Genomic DNA, 21,721 nt, shown 5'->3' on the forward strand with positions numbered 1-21,721 from the left:
GCAATAAGGAGAGGCCGGGGCAACCTACAGATCGAATTATGGCCTGGTCTAAACTGCCAAGTTTTTCCGCCAAAAGCCAGCTGTTGGCGCTGACACAGCGGAGGTGCACACACTGCAAAGTCACTTTTTGCCATGAAACGCCTCAGTTGCAGTGTTGTAAGAAAACCACCTCCACAGGACGGAGAAGGCTTCTGGCACAAAGGTTTTATCGCCAAAGTGCCAGTGTAAACACCTCGTAATTGGCCTCCGGGGGTGTCCCACTAGGCCTGCAGTGATCGCTCTGCTCATTGTTTGGAACTCAGCAGCCCTGCAGGCATATGCCCCTCCCCTTTCAAAGCTGGGAAACAAAGCCCAAATCATTAAGGTGGAATGCTCCTGCTGCCTCCCACAATAGGAGCACAGAGCCAGGCAGGCAGGGGTGGATGTGAGAGAGAGACTCTGTTCTGCACAGAGCCAGGAAGGGCGGTCGGGGCTGATGTCGGGGTTTCCCCTCCCCCTGCATCAGGACAGGTTGCTTCCAGCTGCTGTCTGAACTTAAGAGATAGCATGTCCACACAGTCACCCTCCCCCAACACACACTGTCTCCCCCCGCCTCATACACACATGCTCCCTGTCACACACTCTCTCCCCCCACACTTAGTAGGATGCCCATGGAATACTGGGATGGAGAAACTTGCATCATGTGACGCTGTACCTGCCCCATGGGGCATTGCAAATCCTTCTCAAAGCATCCCGCGGCCAGTTGTACAGTGGGATAGTTACCACAGTGCCCTGCTCTCTGTGTCGATGCAAGAGTTGCTAGTGTGGATGGGCTCCAGCGACACAAGGAGAACAGTGGCTGCTGGCCAGGCACCCAGTTCTAAAGCCAGAACCAGCAACATCACCAGCAGCAGGGCAGAAATCAGGGTGGCAGGGTATTGGGGAGGTGGGGGGGGGGCGGAGTGTTCCTGGCAGCCTTCCACCCGGGTTGGGGACTGACAGCTGGGGCCACAGCCTCTCTGCCCTGGTCAGGGGCTGACAGCCACCTTCACTTGTACACTGCCTTCAGAGCTGGGTTCTGAACCAGCAGCCCCAGAGCTTCCTGCAGCCGGGAGAGGTTCCCAGAGGGGGGTCTGAGCCGACTTCAGAAGCGGCTCCTGCAGGGGAATATAAAGACCCATCCCTCCCCATACTGGGCCGGGACATGCACCCGGCACATGGTAGGAGCCCCAAGCTGGGGTGCCCCCAGCTCTGCCTCTCCCCAACAATAGACAGATTGCATGGGGGAGATCAGATTTCACATTCCGTGAAGCGTTTTTCACAGTGGAGAATTTGGTAGGGCCCTGCTCATCACACTTCTTTCAAAGGTTCTTTACAGTCAACAAAAAACAAACAACAGGAATCCGCACCCAGAAAGGAAATGCCTAATGACTAGGCAAAGTTCAGCCAGCCCATTCTGAGCAGAAGGAAGTGAAACTAAACTCCTCTCTGGTCTCTTTCCTGCACTAGAAGCCATGGCTGCTGCACATCCAGCAAAAACTCTCCAGGATGAAATCACCTGTACCCTCTGTCTGGAGTATTTTAAAGATCCGGTGTCTCTAGACTGTGATCACAGTTTCTGCCGAGCCTGCATCACCCAGTGCTGGGAGGGATTCGATACAGACGTCTCCTGCCCGGAATGCGGAAAGCTCTTTCCCCAGAGGAACCTCAGGCTGAACAGGCAGCTCAGGAATGTTGTGGAAGCAGCCAGAGAACTCAGGTTGCAGACAGGGAAAGAACCAGAACCAGAGAGACTGTGTGAGAAACACAAGGAGCCTCTAAAACTGTTCTGCAAAGAGGATGAAATCCCCATCTGCCTGGTGTGTGACAGATCCAAGCAGCACAGAGATCACACCGTCATTCCTGCAGAGGAAGCTGCCGAAGAATTCAAGGTATGAAATGACCAAATGTTATTTTTACAGCCAGATAAGGCCTTGGGAAACTCACCTTCCCCAAGCGTGAGGGATTTCCTGAGCCCCAGACAGTGAGCCTGCACTGGAGAGGAACAAGAGAATTCAGGCCTAAGTAGGTTTCCCAGCAACTGGGAATCCTCCAAAGGCTTGTGCAGGTGGAGAAGTGTGGCCTTAAAGAAATATGCTAAGGCTAACATGCTGGAGTGTGGGGGGAGTGAGTAACCCGCACCCCACTCCTCCTGCTCCCCGTATGTGGAGTCCTGGGCAGTGACCCCCCTTCTCTGTCCTTCCCCACTTCCACCATCTCCCAAAGCTATTAACACCATGTCCGTGCTGCTCCTGTCCTTGGGGCTGAGGGAGCAGAAGGATGTAGCTGGGGCTGCCCTCTTGGCCCACATCCCCTTCATCATTTTCCTGCAGAGCTCCTCACCCAGGCAGGAACCGCGGGAGCTGCGCTGAACCCTCCCTCATGAGACGTAGGAGGGGACTGGAGTGGAGCTCCCATTCTGCAGAGCCTAGCCAATCTGTCTGATGTAGGAAGCAGGGACTGGGTTGGAGGGGGCAGCAGAGCAATCATAGAATCATAGAATATCAGGGTTGGAAGGGACCTCAGGAGGTCATCTAGTCCAATCCCCTGCTCAAAGCAGGACCAATTCCCAGCTAAATCATCCCAGCCAGGGCTTTGTCAAACCGGGCCTTAAAAACCTCTAAGGAAGGAGATTCCACCACCTCCCTAGGTAACGCATTCCAGTGCTTCACCACCCTCCTAGTGAAATAGTGTTTCCTAATATCCAACCTAGACCTCCCCCACTGCAACTTGAGACCATTGCTCCTTTTTCTGTCATCTGCCACCACTGAGAACAGCCGAGCTCCATCCTCTTTGGAACCCCCCTTCAGGTTCAAATCCCCCCTCATTCTTCTCTTCTGGAGACTAAACAATCCCAGTTCCCTCAGCCTCTCCTCATAAGTCATGTGCTCCAGCCCCCTAATCATTTTTGTTGCCCTCCGCTGGACTCTTTCCAGTTTTTCCACACCCTTCTTGTAGTGTGGGGCCCAAAACTGGACACAGTATTCTAGATGAGGCCTCACCAATTCAGAATAGAGGGGAATGATCATGTCCCTCGATCTGCTGGCAATGCCCCTACTTATACAGCCCAAAATGCCGTTAGCCTTGTGCAGGGTCATTGCCTCCAGAGTGCTCCCTCCTGGCCTGGGGCTCTGCCTCAGTTTCCCTCTGAGGTTCCCAGAAAAAATCCACAGTGGCTTTTTGTGGCCAGTAACACCCCTGCTCTCTCAGTAGTGACTTGCAGGACTTCAGTCTGGAGTTCAGCCTTATCCCTCACGGAAGCACCAAGGCCTCCTCTGCCTTCTCCACAGGCCTCCTACCTCTGGCTCTCCATAGGCCTCTGTTTTGCCAGCCCCAGGCCTGATTGAATCACATGATCCCCCCCAGCCACCACTCCTCCATTTTCCCTACCTGCGGAGGAGAACTGGCTATATCACAGGTGGGGCAGAGACCCCTCCACCTTTATAGGGCCAGCCACCCTGTGACCCAGCATCATCCCTCTTCCACATCTCCTGAGCCCACAGGGAGAGAGTCCCAGTCCTGAAAATTTCAGTTTGGAAATTTTGGCCATAGATTTCAGTGCCCATAAAGTTTCCATGTTGACATTAATAACAATAATAATAATTTGTAATCAATAGAATGTACTGATTTCTATTACAGTAGCATCTCTGAGCCCCAGTGAGGGATTAGGGTCCCATTGTGCGAGGCACCGTACAGACAAGTCAGGCAAAGAGAGCTCACAGTCAGAGTCTAAGATGATCTGCAGCAGGTGGATAAAGAAACAACTGGGGGTGGGAGTGGGGGACACCTAAAGAGAGTTGTGTTTGCATACACTGGCAATCGCGATACTTAGGTCATCATGGGTGGCCACCATTCCAGATTTCAAACCTGTCCATTTTTTCTGGTGCAGACTTAGGTGCCCGCACTTTTCTATAGGGAATGTTTAAGGTGCTTGTGTAGCAGCAGGCACTAGGAGGAGTCTACAGCCAAGTCTCCCACAGTCAGCAGGTATAATAGGCTAGGGGAGGCTAAGCCTAAACCTCCCCTGGCGCAGCCACCACCAACCCGCTGCTGGACTCTTGGGCCATGGTGGCACCACTTGCGTTCCACTTCTTCCCATCCCTGCTCTGCCCCTTTCCCGAGGCCTCCTCCACTCCACGCCCCCTCTCTGGAGGTCCCCACCGCTCGCTGCGTCCCTCCTCTCCTCCACCTCCTCTCTCGTGAGGCCCCCCGCCCACTAAGTTCCTTCTTTCCTCCATCCCCCACCCCCACGAACTCCCTCTGTGACAGATTTTTGTTACCAATTTGCTTGAGGCATCAGGTGATTAGGCTGAGGCCACATGATTGTTTGGGAGGAGATGACAGAACACACCAAGTGTCTAAGTTGTGAAGCTTTATTAATAAAATAATAAAATAACGGTGGTGAGCCATGGGTGCTCCCCATGTTACTTAGAGGAAGGAAGAAAACATTAGTGCCCTAACCCACTTTTATGCTCACACACTTACTACCTGAGGCTGGCCAGGCCTGGGTGTAATGTAAGAAGAAGAGGGGAAAGGGTGGATGGGAGTTCTGTCCTGTGTGCACAGGTCATCCAGGGTCCGCTGTGATCTCCGAATTGCTCCAGCTCTTAGGAGGGTTTTAAGTCCTGGGTTCCCTTGGGGGTGTTCCATTTTGCAACCTCTGTTCCTGGTGCTCTTTGTGCCAGTCCAAACTGGCTTTCTGTGGTCTTCCTCACTTTCCCAAAAGGACGCGAAGCTCTGCTCCCCCGCCCCTAGTTGTTTCGCCTGTGTTTTTTATTTTTGCAGCCCTGGTTCAGTGTACTTTTTCTTTTTTTTATGGCTGGCTGTGGCTGGGTGAGAGATAAACTTCTCACTTAGCACTGTGACCTTGGACTGGGGCCAGCGTTTTATTGTCCAACTGAGCTTGCTAGCTGCAGTGTTCAGTTAATCCGTTCTCTGCTCTCTTTTTCCTTCCTCCTTTGGCCTCTCGCAGCCTGCAAAGGAATCTTCCACTCTACACTCACACCTTTGACCTTCCCCAAAATGCTTTACAATGCTTGCAACAGCGTTAGCAACATGCAGTGCTGATCTGCCTTCCCCAGAGGAACCCCTGAGGTTGTGACACCCCCCCTCGACACACACCACTCGCCAGGTCCAAGTATGTGATGCCAGTTTCCTGTTGGTGTAAATCAATGGAGTAATAAGATCAAACAACTTCAAAGAGTCTGAAAATAAAACACTCCCAGCGTCTATTAATACGACTCCACTTCCTTAATATCTCTGATATTATAAACCTACTGGATTCTCCAGTCATCTCTGCAGTGTTTGTGTTGGAAAAGCCCGCCCCCTCCCCCCACTCCTAAAACTAAAAATAACACCACTCAAATCATTTTCTGTTTCTTCAGGAAAAGATTCAGGCCCATTTGCAGACTCTGAGGGAAGAGAGAGAAAAGCTGCTGGGATGTAAAGTGAGCGGAGAGAAGAGAAAACAGGAATATCTAGTAGGTGCCCGTCGTTATTAACCTGCAGTTGTAAGGAGCCGGATGGAGGGGCGTTCTGAATGAGAGCAATAAGGAGAGGCCGGGGCAATCTAGAGGCCAAATTGTGTTTTATCTCAATCAATTGGGGGTAAAGCAGAAATCAGTTGGGGGTAAAGCAGAAATAAATTTGCAGGAATTACTACTTAGGCTTATATCATAAATGAGTGGTTATCAACCTTTTTGCATTTGCAAATTTCAAATGGAGTTGTGGACTCCTTGGAAAATCCATTGTGTGTATAGTTAATTTCTGTTCAGTCAGTTTTCAGTCTAAGTCTTTTGCGAACCTCTTAGACATTGTCTGGCTCTGCGGACCACAGGTTGAAAACCACTGCCATAAACTAATGTGAACCACGATTCTTATCTACTGCATATTAACTACTGTTACCTTAATTAAACTCACTGCATAGGTAACAATTAACATGAATGAAATAACAGAATTTTGAATTAGAAAATCCAACCCATTAGAACAAACCCCCATGTTACATGTTCACTCCTCATTTCACAGTTCTCTGCCTCTGTCAGCCCAGAGTTTGGAGGATGTTTAGTTTTGTCTTGATGAATCCTGTTGTGCGAGCTTTGTTTCCTGTTCTGAGTTTGTTTCCTGTTCTGAGTTCCAGCTTAAATAAAGCCACGTATTCCTGGGTGTGACGTGTTGGGTTCTATCCCTCCGCTCCCTTCTGGCTTACAGTCTTTTTGTGCTCTGACAATTTCTCCAGGCCTGTCATTCCCCTTGTATGCCTGAGGGTGCTGTCCAGATATGTTGATTTTCTTATTTTCACTACAGCTCACATCCTCCTTATTTCTTAAGTCAGTTTCTCTTTAGTTACTCTTTTAGTAAACTTCAAAAACAGACTCTAGAGAGAGACTGCTGAACTCGAATTAATATGCAAATTAGATACAATTAACTTAGGTTGAAACAGAGACTGGGAATGGTTGGGTCATTACACTAATTAATTTTTTCCCCCCCATGCTAAGTTCTCCTCATACCTTCTATGAGTCATCTTGATTATCACTTCAAAGGTTTTTTTTCTTCTACTGCTGATAGCTCATCTCAATTGATTGGCCTCTTACAGTCGGTATGCCTACTTCCATCTTTTCATGTTCCCTGTATGTAGAAGTGGGCTGTAGTCCACGAAAGCTTATGCTCTAATAAATTTGTTAGTCTCTAAGGTGCCACAAGTACTCCTGTTCTTCTATCTTCTGTCTGTGTGTTCCATTCTATGCATCTGAAGAAGTGGGCTGTAGCCCACGAAAGCTTATGCTGAAATAAATTTGTTAGTCTCTAAGGTGCCACAAGTACTCCTGTTCTTTTTTCTTTAGTTACAGTTTATCTTTTATTCCAGGTTACTTCCTTCACATGTCACTCTTGTGAATGATTGCTTTGTGGCCTTTGGGAATGTGAACGTTTGTCTGCTGCTTCATGATCCTTAAATACGGTGTGGTGTGCGTGTGAGTGTGTACCTGTGCACACATCCATACAGAGGGCCCGAAAAGGGCAACATGATCCTCTTCGGATTCTAAATTTTCATTTCTATTAATGATTTAATTTCCAGCTTTTGTGGCTGTAATAAAATTTTTCCCAATGTGAACTGAATGTATCCAATGCGGAGCTCTCTGCCTGAGTCTGCAGTTTTTTGTGTTATAGTTTCATTTGCTTTTTTTTCTCCCCACATGTCTCTGTTAACGTGGGTGTGAGTAGGGCTCAGCAAATACCAGAACTTTTTCACTGGCTGGCTATTAAAAAAAAATGGGTGGAATCAAAGATGTTTTGTTTCCGTTTAGACCATTATAAAATCCTGGGGGAAAAAAGAACAAGAAAATGTTTTGATTTTTCCTTTATTTATTTTTGTAAGAAAACAACTGGTGACATTGACAGGAATTCATAAAACATTTCAATGTCGACAAATCTGTATTTTCCCTGGAAAAAAATGTTAGTGCAGAAAATGTCCCCCAGCTTTAGTGCTGAGTCCTGCCCCCTGCTGCTTTGGATCTGCGTCTCCGAGGCTCTCGATAATGCACTATCCATGTCAGACATGGAAACGTTGAAAGGTGTGAGAAAACCCTCTCTCTAGTAACCACAGGATATTGTTCAGTGTCAGGTGATTTAGAATTTACAAAGAAATTCTCCCTCCTGCACACTCAGCACCAGGGCCGGATTAAGACCTTTAGAGGCCCTAAGCTCTGAAAAGGTTATGGTGCCCCCCACATATGTAATTCAAAATAAAAACAATACTATACCGTAAAATAAAATTTTATTTTTTGAAATGACACAAAACTTACATGTATGCTGAAATTAAAATAGCTTCTTTCTAGATTTTCTGATTGCAAAATTCTGGATAAATTCATCGAAGCTGACTCGACAAAGCATGTCCGCTTCCATACACAATAGGGAAAGTGAATCAAGTCTGTCCTGACACATTGTTGTTCTCTGAGGGTTTGTTATTCTTTTCAGCTGAGAAAAAGAGCATTCTGCGGAGCAGTTAGTAATCATAAATGTTATTAAAATATGTAGTGCGATCTCTACATTTGGAAATACACATTGTATTCCGTCTTTCAGTATTATGTTATGAAGATCAATGTGACTGAATTTCATTTTTCCTGTTTCATTAAACTTTGCGCCATATAACAGTGGAACTGCCGTACTTCTCCACAGAGATTCATGTTCAAGTCAACAGGGTATGAGTCAACTAGCTTTTGGGAACCTTGTGAATATTGTTTGTCAGATAAGTTCATATTGTTTAGAAAAGAAAATCTCACCTCTCCTCTTCATATGAGCTTCAAGTGTATCAATTATAATTATGTAGTAATTAGATACGCGAAATTTGTCTCTAGGATTCAACGTTGTTTCTGTTGCACTGCTATCATTTGCTTGTTTTTTCCTGATTCACTTGAGGGACTGGGTTTCTTTGTAGTTAGTATCAGGCAAGATATCTTTTGATATGTCTTCAAATCTTTTGCAATCATTCCTCAAAGTGTGTAAGTGGCTGCTAATGATTGACAGAGGTCTGCACATGTTTTCAAATCCAATTCTTTTTCTTGAAAAGCTTGACTTGTGTGGTAAAAGTGTTGTAAAATTTAATTCCACTTGGTCAACATGAATACAAACTCTAGTTCTTGCATCTTGTTCGCAATGTTTTCTGCCTCTCATATAGTTTCTCCCTTTTGTGATTGGTCTTCAGCTATACTTTCTAATGCATCCACAATCTTTGAGAAGGACTCCAGAATTGCACTTGTTGCCACTGCATGTGCCTCCCACTGAATATTAGAAAGAGATTTCAACACACGATCATTGCCCAAATATGTTTTAAGAACTGCCCATCGGTGTGTTGAGGCAGAGAAAAATGTATAAAGTAACTGGACTGTTGAGAAAAACCTTACTGCCACGGGACAACAATCAACAGCACTGCAGGCAACAAGATTGAGAGAGTGTGCAGCACGTGGTATGAATATGGCATATTTGTTCTGTTCTAAAAGCTTCTTCTGCGTTCCTTGATAACACCCTGACATGTTGGCAGTGTTGTCATAAGATTGACCTCTGCACTTTGAGAAATCTATTTTGCAAACTTGGCACAGAAAATGCAGTACTCGATTTGCCATTTCTTCACCAGTGTGGCTTTTCAAATTGAGGAATGTTATAAATCGTTCAACTGGTTTTCCATCTGTGGGAGACACATATCTTAGTACAATACTCAATTGATCAATATGTGAAAGATCAGGTGTAGAGTCAACAGATAAACTGAAGTACCCAGCAGTACTTATTTCATCCACAATAGCTGAATGAACTTTGTCACTCATTAGACCAATGAGTTCATCACATATTGTCTTGGATAAGTATGATGGGTTACCTTTGCCAGCATTCCCATATTTTGAGATATGGCCTGCTAAAAATGGGTCAAACTGAGCCACAAGCTCCAACAATCCCAAGAAATTTCCATTCTGCAATGCTCCAAATGTGTCATTTGATCCCCGGAAAGGCAGGCCATGTTCAGTTAATGTCTGAATAACAGCTATAACACTCTGCAAGACATGTTGCCAGTATTCGCGCTCCCCTTTAATTTGTTCTTCCAATTTTTGTGTCAATCCAAAGCCCTGTCTTCGATTTAAATATGTCAACATTGAATCCCTGAGTGGTGCTATTTTCATGTTGTTCAATTAAAACAGTATTCCGCCAGTCACTAAATCCATCTGCAGCAAACCGGGATGTTGAAGGTTTATATGCAAAAAGTTTGCAAACAAAACAGTACACAGACCCTGTTGATGGTGAATACAGTAGCCATTTTCGAGTATATTTCCCATCATTCACTTTCATGCCGAAAAATATTTTTTGTGGACAATATCTTGTTAGTTTGCCATTGGTAAAAGTCCAATGTGATTTCTCAAATGGCCCAGTGTGGTGTTGACAGTCATTTGGTCCAGGATCTATCCAGTAAGTTACATCATCGGTACTGAAATCAACCCACATACCAGGATCTTTTCTATTATTTACAGCATGAGGAGGTTCAGTCTTTGACACATCCACACCTTCTAGAACAATGTCTGTTTTACCACCAGGAGTAGGATGATAAGTTAAGTCTCTGACACATCCACATGTTCTGGAATGGTGTTAGTTTCACCAATAGAAGAAGGGTCAATCTCTGAAACACCTACAGGTTTTGGAACGATGTCTGTGCTACTGAGAGAAGATGTTGCTTCTGATGGATTTGCTTTGAAAAATGATGTCAGCTTTGGAAGGTTTTGGAAAATTTCACTAATTTTTTGTTTCTTTTCTTCCGCCAGTTTATGTTTCTGTGCTCCACTCAGTTGGTTATGTTCCATCCTGCCCCTTATCTCAGTTATGTGAACTTAAAAAAACAACAACAAATTACACAATGTACACTATTTTTATGTACATATAATATATATATAAGAAAGAAAAAATGAATCAAGTACATATAACTCAGAAGAATATATCAATAATAAAACATAAATTTATTGCAATACATGACAGGATCTGATTTCCTCGCATTATTTTGATCTACGTTAGTAGGAAGCCCCCCTGGTTTAGGTGGGGATAAGTAATGAAAAGAGAACAGAAAAACGGGGGAAGAGCGTGTAGTGGAGTGTAAGGAAATCTAAGAAAGTTCTGATTTTTCCCATGATGACTACTTCAATGCTTTTTTTGAAAGATCAAACATCAAATTTTTTCAAAAAAAAAATCTCATTTTTTTGGTGCCCCCTGCTTTGCTGGTGCCCTAAGCACAAGGTTAGTCTGTCTATTGGGTAATCCAGCCCTGCTCAGCACTCTGTGAAGGGACCCCAGGTTTCAGCCATATTCTGACCAGCCCTTTTCCTATTTTTGTTTACAGAGAAAGACACAAACCGAGAGGCAGAAGATTGTGTCTGAATTTCAGCAACTGCGGCACTTCCTGGAGGAACAAGAGCGGCTCCTGCTGGCTCAGCTGGAAAAGCTGGACAAGGAGATTGAGAAAATACAGAATGAAAATGCCACTAAACTCTCCAAGCAGATTTCCCATCTCAGTGAGCTGATCAGTGAGCTGGAGGGGAAGTGTCAGAAGCCAGCGAGTGAATTCCTGCAGGTGAGACTGAGTGAGAAACATCCAGGATCCCCACACAGGGACAGGACAGCTGCTAAAGTATAAGCACTGGGTTCCAGCAGTCAGAGATCTCAGTGTAACTCAGCGTGTGCATTCCTGACATGTGAATGACTATTGTACATTGCAGAGTGACAGACACATTGATATTAGAGATGGAAAAGCCCCATAAGCTCAGCGAACACGTGGCCCTGGAGCCAGGGCAGAGCCTCTTTTCCCCATACTTGCAAAATCCCTTCTTGGGAATGTTAAGTGTGTGTCAGGTGGGACTGAAATACTCTCTCTCTCTCTCTCTCTCTCTCTCTCTCTCTCTCTCTTCTAGGATGTCAGAAGCACCCTGAGCAGGTACGTGTCTCTCTCTCACTCCCCCTCACACTTCACAATGCTGGGAAAGAGTTTGGAGATGATATTAGCACCGCATCTCACAGGGGCTCTACAGCAAAATGTGTGGGGAAGGTCACATGTTGGATACAAATCTGTCTAATAAACTTAATCCTGAGGTTTTCACCCTTCTACAGAAGACTCTGGAATTTCCCATACAGTGGGGAAGACTGACGTCAAGTATTGTCCAGAGATGTCACATCCCTGGGGGCTGACTTCCTCAGGATTGTGGGGATGGAATATGGGCCTGTCACTGCTGGGTCCCTGGTTACCAGGAACTCTAACTCCCAGCCCCTTAGAGCAGCATCTCACTAGCAAGAACTTATAATGAGTCACTAAATGAAATATAACCATGTGACATTGTTTCTGTCCAGGTGTGAGAAAGGAAAGTTCCAGCAGCCACTGGAGATTTCTCCTAAACAGGATAACAGACTCAGTGATTTCTCCCAGAAAACTGTTGCTCTAATGGAGACTCTGAGGAAGTTCAAAGGTACCTAGAAGGGATCTAGAATGGGAAATTGGGATGAGCCTCTGAGACTGTTGGAGGAGAATGACTCTGGTCAATTGGTTCATAATTAGATTATGCTTCTCTTTAATTGTTGGATGAGAATGCCACACACTTGGAGTCCAAGTCACTCAGGTTCATTAACTGAAACTTTTGTTTGTACCAAAAGGATGCCTTCAATTACAATGAAAGTAAGAAATGACAGACATACCGAAAGACGTACTGGCCAGTTGCCTTCTCCTGGGACATAGGTGCGTCGCGGTGGATTTCTCCTATGAAGCGGTCATTACCCTTACAATGACTGACATATATACACATCCAGCTAATATATTTTTTAGTTCTTTTCCAATCCTCTATGAGTGTTATGACTATTAAGTATCTTATATAGCTCATAGGATACACATGCATGAACTTTTTAATTTTCAGGGCTTTTGCTATCCCAGCCAGTTCCATGTTATTATTCTCTTTTCTGATTGGTTTATTACCACCGATTATGCACAGGTCACTTTGACCTTTGTCTCTGTATGGGGATTTTTGGACTTTGCTAACTAGTCCTTGGCACTACATTTTGGGTGTCTGTTGTCTTTAAGCACATTGTGTGGTCAAAACATCTCTTTGTCCCACATAGCAACTTATGAACACATCACTTAATAACAAGGTCTTTTAAGGCAGCATTTCCCTTATGTCAAGCAAACGGATAACCAGGCCAAAGCCAAGCCAGTCAGTATAAACGCATAATCTCAGTCTGTCCAAACTTATGCATGACCCTTGTACCAATTCTCAATTCTGAACATAACAACTAGTGGAAAGTAGACATATGTAGCAGGGGCCTAGACATCAAGATGTCTCCCATTAATTCAGGACTTACCAAACGTCACAACATTAAGGCCCATATTTACGAAAAATGGCCTAATTTGGGACACCTGAGTTTCTCTCGCCCAACTAGGGAGCTGCAGGGCAGGTGCTCCAGAGCTGTGCAGCCTCCACATCTGCAGGTGGAGTCAGTGGGAGCTGCAGGTGCTCAACCCCTCTGAGAACCAGGCCCCGGGTACCTAAAGATCAGGACTGTAAATTAAAGTCCACTTGTTAAAGCTGGACCTAGCCCATCACTGGGCTCTGGTCCCGTGTGGCAGCTAGTCTGGTTCAAATGGGCTGCAAGGAAGGAGAAAGCCCCTCCCACATGGTGAGTGATTCCTCCAGCACAGGAGCCCCTTGTGCCTCCTCCCCAGCGGCTGCAGGCACAAGGCGTGTTCCTGAGAGGGCTGGGAATGGGGTGGGGCTGGTGAAGGTGGGAGGAAGAGGGAGGGGGTGGGCAGGGATAGAGGGACATTACACATTTCTTCAAAGCCTGAAATACCTTTCCCCCTTACCCACTTAGCCAGTTAATCTCAGATTTGGTTTACATATGCCACATTACTCATTCCAGCCCCTCTCTTGAGGCTTCTAAATTTTACTCTGCAGGTTTCAGGAGTAATCGTAAACTGTTTTAAAACTATTTTCTTGAATTTACCATAATTGGAAGTGTCACCCACTGGCATCTTATTGAATATATCCAGAGCTCTCCCAGACAGCTTTGCAACCAAAGTGCTCATCAGGAATCTCATGCAGCACACCCAGCCTCTCAAAGGTGATGAAAAATTCAGCAGTGTCCCCAGTTGCACTGTAGACAGGACCCAATCGCTCCCATTTGTGGATTTTGGAAGAGGTGGGGCCCCCTGGTGTGGGGTTCTGGTTCTGCCTCTCAATTAAGGCCAGTTTATGCTGTCTCACTTTTTCCTTCTCCTCCATGGGTTGCTTCTGGACCTCCATTTCTTTGTCTCTCAGCTTTTTGCCTGGTGCTTCTGCCTCCATCTGCAGAAACTGTAATTCCATACGTCTTTTGTGCTCTTTTTCGTTTTCTGCTGCCTGCAATCTGCAGAGCTCCAATTTTGCAACTGTTGCACTATCACTCATTTTCCTGCTTTTCTGCCCCTACTTCCCTTGCCTGAAATAAGCAATCAGAAAATAACAAACTGGTCTTTCCTCCAGCCAACACACTTAAAACTCACTTAAAATCACCACCAGTGTCCCAGAGCAAAAAGCTGTGCACATGACCCTGCGCCACTGTGACGGGTTGCCCCCCACTCTGGGGTGCCACCTGAAGTACTGGGGTCCCACTGAGCCTGCTCGTTCCACCAGCCTGGGCTCCCTCACCCTATCCTGCTGTGCCAGGCCCTCAAGCCTCCTCCAGTACACACACAGGTAGGGAATTGCCCAGTGCTCAAATGCACACCCCTTCTAGGGTGGAAACCCAAAATTGTATTGTCTTTCGCTACACAGAAAACTGCAGCGTAAGCTCATGAAATTTGCTCCCTCCCTAAGTGTGGAGGAAAACAGCAAGAAGTCCGGTGGCACCTTAAAGACTAACAGATTTATTTGGGCATAAGCTTTCGTGGGTAAAAACCCCACTTCTTCAGATGCATGAAGTGAAAATTGCAGATACAGGCATAAATATATATTGGCACATGAAGAGAAGGGAGTTACCTCACAAGTGGAGAACTAGTGCTGAAGGCCAATTCAGTCAGGGTGGATGTAGTCCACTCCCAATAATTGGTGAGGAAGTGTCAATACCAAGAGAGGGAAAATTGCTTTGGTAGTGAGCCAGCCACTCCCAGTCCCTATTCAAGCCTGAATTAATGGTGTTAAGTTTGCAAATGAATTGTAGCTCTGCAGTTTCTCTTTGAAGTCTGTTTTTGAAGTTTTTTTTGTTGAAGGATGGCTACTTTTAAATCTGTTATTGAATGTCCAGGGAGATTGAAGTGTTCTCCAATTTTTGCAACCAATTATGAATTCCACAAACTGGGTTTAAGAATAAACAAAACAAGTTTATTAACTACAAAAGATAGATTTTAAGTTATTATAAGGGTTAGCAAACAGATCAAAGCAGATTACCTTAGTAAATAAACAAAAACCGCAAACTGAGCTTAACACACTAGATAGGTAGGATATAAATGAGCAAATCCTCACCCTGAGTGATAAACAGGCTGGCAGATTCTTAAGGCACAAGTTGCCTTGGCTTTCCCAGGTTTTCATACACAGGCTAGTTCCTTCTATTCTTGGACTATCACTTACAACAGTTCAGTCCTTACCCCTCAGATGTGTCCAGGTGTGTTGTTGCAGGGAGAGTGAGATACCCTCATGATGTCATTGTCCCCCTTTTATATCTTCTCCCCACTTGCTGGAAAGTTCTTTTGCTGTCACCTGGGTCAAACAGTTCACATTGTGTAGTGCTATCTCTGAGAGGTTTCTATTGTACACAGTTCCTGGGGTAATCCTTGTGCTTGTGTGCATTCCCTCAATAAGCCATTAACATTGGTTGGCCTTTTTACTGTTGTACCTGAAAGGCTGCTGGTGGGTGTTTTCAACCTCACAACATGTTTCCATAACACATACATAACCAAACTTTATAACTGCACACACGACGATAGCACATACAATCCAAGGAGATATTAATGTCTAGCACATCACGTCTTTTAGAATGATACCTCATAAGACATACTTTGTATAAAATATATCCTAATTACATGACAGTTGTGAATATTGGGGTGTCAGAGTGTCACACACAGGAGTGAATCTGGCGCATTGAATCAACCTTTCCCCACCTCAATTTCCACATTTATAAAATGATTTTATTATTATTCCTGTTTCTGCCTATGGAGGACGAGGGCCCCATCGTGCTGCTCTCTGTAGAGACACTGAGTAAACAGACCCACCAGCTTACAAATAGAGCCAGGATTTCACAAACTCTAAACATCCCGTTAGTGTCAAAGGGACCAAACTGGGTAACGTTACTTTCATGTCAAAGTCTTTGTATGATCTGGGTCTAGGTTATGACAAAAGGCAGTAAGTGAATGAGACAAACTAACTGGAGTCTGAAGGGTGGGAGGGGATGAGGAGGAGAAAAGAAAATCTCACTTACAGATTGTGTGTCCTGAGATGGATGTGAGGCTGTAAAGATATTGGGTCCATTGCTAAGAGATGACCAAATATGAGAGGATATCTGAGTGTGTCTCTGGGCCTCTCTGTCTGTTTCTCTCTCATAATTAAAACACAGTTTTAGGAGTTCAGAATAGGAATGCTTTTATAAATATGAAATCTCACCTCTCTTATCCTTTCGCCCTCCAGACACTCTGCCGTTTGCACTGGAGACAAGAAGAGGGGAATCCCTAGGAACATTTAGACAGGGTGAGTTTGCAGGTGGAGATTGTCTTTAAATTGTGAGAAAATTCCAGTGAAAACATCTTCATGAGAGAGTAGCTAAAATTACCAACCACACCGACAGCAGCCATGACACACAGCCCTATAAATAAACCCACTGAACAGTGAGGAGATCCCAAGCTGAAGTCACACAAACACTCCTGACAGTTTCCTTAGTGCTCAGTTCATGCCCAAGCTGATGAACTCTCCCTGAGCAGCATCCAAACAGAGCTCTCTGCCCTGAGGGCTGACACATCCCTCTGCTTGACCCTGATGCAGGGGGTCTCCCCATTGCTCTTCTCCAATATCCTGCCTTTACTTTGGGCTGGGCTGGGCTCTCCTATTGGAGCTGCTCACTGCTTCCTTGATTGAGGAGATGCTCTCCCTCTGATGTTGGCAGCTCCTCCCTTCTCTCTGGGCTGGGGATGGGGCTACCCCACCCAATGCCACCTCCTACTTTCTAGTCTTAAGCAGCTCTTCCCCAATGCTGCACCTTCCTCTCTGTTCCCTGGCCTGGAAGTGGAGGCTGCATTGGGGAGGGAGGTTGCTTCAGGGGTTAAAAGCTGTTACCTGTCTCCTGTGCTCCTGCCTCACTAAAAGATTTTGACACCTTCCTTGCTGTGTCTCTAATGCTGGGAATGGAGCTGGGAGCTGAAGCCTCTGCATTAAAGGAGAAACTAATGAAGTGGGTCCCATTAAACAGACTGAGGAACTGCAGTAACATCTCTGCTCGGTCCCAGGTGCCCAGGACAGAGGCAGCTCCCTGAGATCCAGGAGTGTCCCAGTCAGGACAGGGCTGCTGGGGAGTGTGAGAAATGGTCCCAGCCTCCCCCAGGGCTGAGCACTGCCCCTCACGCTCTGATTCTCTCTCTCCCCAGCAAATGTGACTCTGGATCCAGACACGGCTCATCCAGAACTCGTCCTGTCTGAGGACTGGAAAAGTGTGAGACGGGGAAACACAGGGCAGGATCTACCCAAGAACCTTGAGAGATTTGACACTGAGCCCTGTGTGCTGGGCTGGGAGGGATTCACCTCGGGGAGACACTGCTGGGAGGTGGAAGTGGTTGCTGGGCGATGCTGGGCTGTGGGGGTGGCCAGAGAGTCTGTGAGGAGAAAGGGACAGATCAGTCGTAGCCCTGAGGGGGGGATCTGGGCTGTGGGGCAGTGGGGGAGTCACTTCCAAGCACTCACTTCCCCTGTGACCCCCCTGCCCCTGAGCCGGTTCCCCAGCAGGATCTGGGTTTGTCTGGACTGTGACCGGGGGCAGGTAACATTTATCAATGCTGATGACGAGGCCCCGATCTTCACTTTCCTGCTGGGGTCTGTTCCCGGGGAGAGAATCCAACCCTGGCTCCAAGTGCTGGGACCAGGATCTGGGCTCAGATTGTGTGCCTGAGACAGGGCGGGGGCATCGAAATAAACCTAGGTATCCTGAAATCAGCCCTGCAAACTTCAGAAACCATATTCTCTATGACCCTGGAGGACTCCTGTCTTCCTGCAGACTTTCTACTGCACAGTCTCTATGACTCTGTGTGCTCAGTGGGGGTGGGGTGGGGATGGTCTCTGGGGACTGTCAAACCATAGAAAGCAGGAAGTGATTGAAATGGAGAAGCCAATCTCACTACTCCAGGGATTGTGCAGCCTCTTAGTCACTGTCCTCTATGGTCCAGGAGGACTCAGGATCCTGGGTCAGACAGTGCCACTGAGACAATGGAGAGGGGGAGGGGAGAAACAGCCATGAAAATATGGGCTTTTCTAGCCACAGTCATCGTAATCTCTAAGATGCTGGAGGACTCCCATCTACCCAGCCTCTGGCCCAGTCTCAGTGTCACCAGGAAGCTCCTCCCCCTGCTCTCCCTGTAGCACCAGCGATGGGAGGGGGAGGGGGAAGAGCCCCTGGAGCTGCAGGAGGAGCAGAGGGGCCCTGAGGGGCAGAGGTGGGGGCTGCAGGGTCAGAACTGAAGGAGGGGCTGGGGGCAGAAGTGATGTGGGGTTTGGGGGTAGAATTAACAGCTGGGCTGGGGACAGGCAGAGGTGAGGGCTGGGCAGGGGGGTAGTACTCACACCTGAGCTGGGGACAGGCAGATTTTGGGGTGCCAGGGACACAGAATTAATTAATTCTAATTTGAGGCCTTGGGGGAAGCTCGAGGCTCAGCACCAGCCAGGAGCCTTGGAGAGGGAGACCCAGGCCCTGGAGAATATGACCTACAGGCCACCAGGGAAGAGATGCTCCGGGAGGAAAGGAGTTGTGGAGTGGGGAGATGTCAGCTGGATGAAGAAGAGGTGGCTGTGGGGAGGGGAGTCAGGTACAGGGCAGGTTTAACCAGAAGGGAGAGAAGAAATGAAATGGGAGAAGGTGAAAATAAAATAAAACAAGAGTAAGGAGAGAAGACTGGGGAAAATGGGGAGTGGGGGGGATGGGACGGACTGAAATGAGAAGCCTGAAAGCAAAACAATCCTGAGAAGGAAAAACCTCAGCGGGCATGGACAGGGGAGGTGATAAATTCAGCAGAGAGAACTGGGCACCTGCGTTGAAATGATCAGTGACATGGATTAGAGAAGAGTTAGGGAGACTCAGAGAAATAAACAGATGGGAAATGAGTGCTAAATAAAACGCTGTGTAAAACTGGATGAAATGAAAAAAAAAGTGAAAAAGAAAGAGAACATGAGAGGGAGATAGAGATCTATAAAATGTTTCTGAAAGTGAAACTATAACATTAATTCCACCCCATCTACTTAGGTACCTTTCAGGGCAAAACACTTCACATTTGTGGATGTTTTTACCATGTGTTCTGGTTATGAAAGTTCCCTCTCCGCTCCTTTTAAGCCTGATATTTACTTAAAGTAAATGAAATATATAAAAAGCAACAGAGGGTCCTGTGGCACCTTTAAGACTAACAGAAGTATTGGGAGCATAAGCTTTCGTGGGTAAGAACCTCACTTCTTCAGATGCAAGACTGAGTGAGGTTCTTACCCACGAAAGTTTATGCTCCCAATACTTCTGTTAGTCTTAAAGTGCCACAGGACCCTCTGTTGCTTTTTACAGATTCAGACTAACACGGCTACCCCTCTGATACTTGAAATATATAAAACATTCTTCTTGTCTGTTTCCCTTTAATTTCCCAGATGTGATTTTTGAAGGGAGACATGGGAGACATGGGATTCCCTGCATAAATTTGTTGTGTGAATCCAACACCAGTGAGGATATCTGTGTATGTCACAATGATGATAGCCTGGACCTTACTGTGATATGTTGCTCTCCATCCTGCACTCTGGGTCATGTGCATGTATGTCAGGAATTGTTCAGCTGTGCTCTGTAGAGAGCTGGTTGGATCATTTTATTTCTCAACTTCCAACCTTGCCTGTGTGTGACACCAGCAACCAAACTGTGTGACAGATGTTTACAATCTGGAACACCTGGATTTTATGGCACATCACACCAGCACCCATAGGCGCTGACTCCGTGGGTGCTCCGGAGCTGGAGCACCCATGGGGAAAAATTGGTGGGTGCTCTGCACCCACCGACAGCTCCCCCCCCTCGCGCCAGCTCACCTCCGCCCCGCCTCCTCCCCTGAGCACACGCCGAGGCTCTGCTTCTCCCCCCTCCCTCCCAACGCTTCTTGCCGTGAAACAGCTGATTTGCGGCGGCAAGCGCTGGGGGGGTGGGGAATGCGACGCGCTTGGGGAAGAGTCGGTCCCGGGGCGGGGAGTTGGGGAAGGGGTCCAATAGGGGCAGGGAGGGATGGAGTGGGGCGGGGACTTTGGGGAAGGGGTTGGGAAGGGGGCGGGGCATGGGCAGGAGGGGGCGGGGTGGGGCTGGGGCTGGGACCGGGGGCGAGCACCCACCGGCGCCTGGAAAAGTTGGCGCCTTTGACAGATTATAATGGTTTTTATTATTGTGGTAATTAAATAAACTATTAAAAAAACCTAAAATATATATCAAATGGAACCACTCAATACTCACTCCCACAGCAGCAGGGTTTGTAGTATGGTCTCCACGGTTCACAGCACACATCCCCACCCTTTGAGCTTCAGGAGGAATTTCCTTTATGTCTGAGGCCAATCTCCAGAGAGGGACTTGACACACACTGTGCCAGAGACCCACCAATCACTGTCTCCCTTCCAATGAGCTATAAATATCTGAAGGACTCTGCGGCAGCCCCTGCAGTGGGTACATCTCTGTTTCCCATTGACCATGGTAATGCTCTTAAAACAAGATGGCTGAACAGTATGACGCTCCTAGGTTTATGAGACACCGCCCCAGTACCTGCCTGTAGCATGAAATGGGCTTGTCTATGCCAGATGCAACTCAGCTCCCCAAAATGCACAGCCTCTGGCAACCCAAGCCTGGCCATCTGGGACGGTTCCCCACAGACAAAGATTTTTTAAAGAATCACCAAAAAACCAAACGAAAACAAAACAAATGCAAACCACACTGAACTGCAAAGTTCCTCTCTAAGGTTCTGCTACAGGATTTGAATTGTGTTTTTGAGATCCCCCCTGAACACCCTACAACTTTAGGCCAGGAGATGTGATAGGGACAGTGGTGAGCTGGAGCCGGTTGTTAAATTTAGAAGCCCTATTAGAACTGGTTGTTCTGGTTCTAAAAGAGCTTTTAAATTTAACAAAAACTCCAGCAGCTCCCTGCCCTGCCCTGCCCCCAGGCCCAGCTCACCTGGCTCCGGCTCCCCCTCCCAGCTTCCCGCGAATCAGATGTTCGCGCGGGAAGCCTGAGAGGGCTGAGAAGGAAGCAGCAGCTTCCTGCAGGTGAGCTGGGACGGGGTGGGGGGGGGCACGAGGAGGGCTTCAGGCTCCGCACGGCTCTGGGCAGCCCCGGCCCTGACTCCGGGTGGCGCGGCTCTAGGCCAGCCCCCACCTTTGGGCCAGCCCGCGGCTCCAGCCCCCGGCCCCTGACTCCGGCCCGCAGCTCCGGGTGGACCCCTGACTTCGGGCCAGCCAGCGGCTCCGGCCTGGCTCCCGGCCCCGACTCCGGTCCAGCCCCTGACTCCGGCCTAGCCCCCGGCCCCGACTCCGGGCGACGCGGCCCTCATCTCTGGGCGGCGCGGTAAGGGGGGCGGGGGGGTGGATTAGGGTTGGGACTCGGAGCGGTCAGAGGGCAGGGAAAAGGGGAATTGAATGGGGCAAGGGTCCTGGGGGGGCAGTCAGGAAGGAGCAGGGGTGTTGGATGGGGCGGTGGGGGGCAGTCGGGGCAGGGGTTCCAGGGGCAGTCAGGACAGAAAGAAGGGGTGGTTGGATGGGGCAGATGTCCCGGGGGGCCATCAGGAATGACAGGAGGGGTGGGATGGGGCGGCAGGGGGCAGTTAGGGGACAGGGAAGGGGGGTGGATGGGGCAGGGGTCCCGGGGATGGGGATGTCAAGAAACGTGGGGAGTTGGATGGGACAGGAGTCCTGGGGGCATGACCCCCTTGTGGGGTGAGGAGGAGGGAACTGGTTGTTAATATTTTGGCAGC

General features: G+C 47.6%; 1 protein-coding gene across 1 annotated transcript in view; it reads left to right on the forward strand.

Moving 5' to 3' along the window:
• LOC128847366 (uncharacterized) overlaps positions 1-18,226 on the forward strand; it is a 32,079-nt gene extending 13,853 nt beyond the window's left edge. The window contains exons 13-19 of the mRNA XM_054046755.1: positions 1,444-1,910; positions 5,403-5,498; positions 10,883-11,113; positions 11,451-11,473; positions 11,884-11,999; positions 16,179-16,238; positions 17,129-18,226. Of these exons, the coding sequence (XP_053902730.1) occupies positions 1,444-1,910; positions 5,403-5,498; positions 10,883-11,113; positions 11,451-11,473; positions 11,884-11,999; positions 16,179-16,238; positions 17,129-17,646 (1,511 nt within the window). The 3' untranslated portion in view covers positions 17,647-18,226. The remainder of the gene's footprint in view (positions 1-1,443; positions 1,911-5,402; positions 5,499-10,882; positions 11,114-11,450; positions 11,474-11,883; positions 12,000-16,178; positions 16,239-17,128) is intronic.
• The last annotated feature ends 3,495 nt before the right edge of the window (positions 18,227-21,721 follow it).

The sequence above is a fragment of the Malaclemys terrapin genome, chromosome 13 (assembly GCF_027887155.1).
Source record: "Malaclemys terrapin pileata isolate rMalTer1 chromosome 13, rMalTer1.hap1, whole genome shotgun sequence".
Classification (NCBI taxonomy): domain Eukaryota; kingdom Metazoa; phylum Chordata; order Testudines; family Emydidae; genus Malaclemys; species Malaclemys terrapin.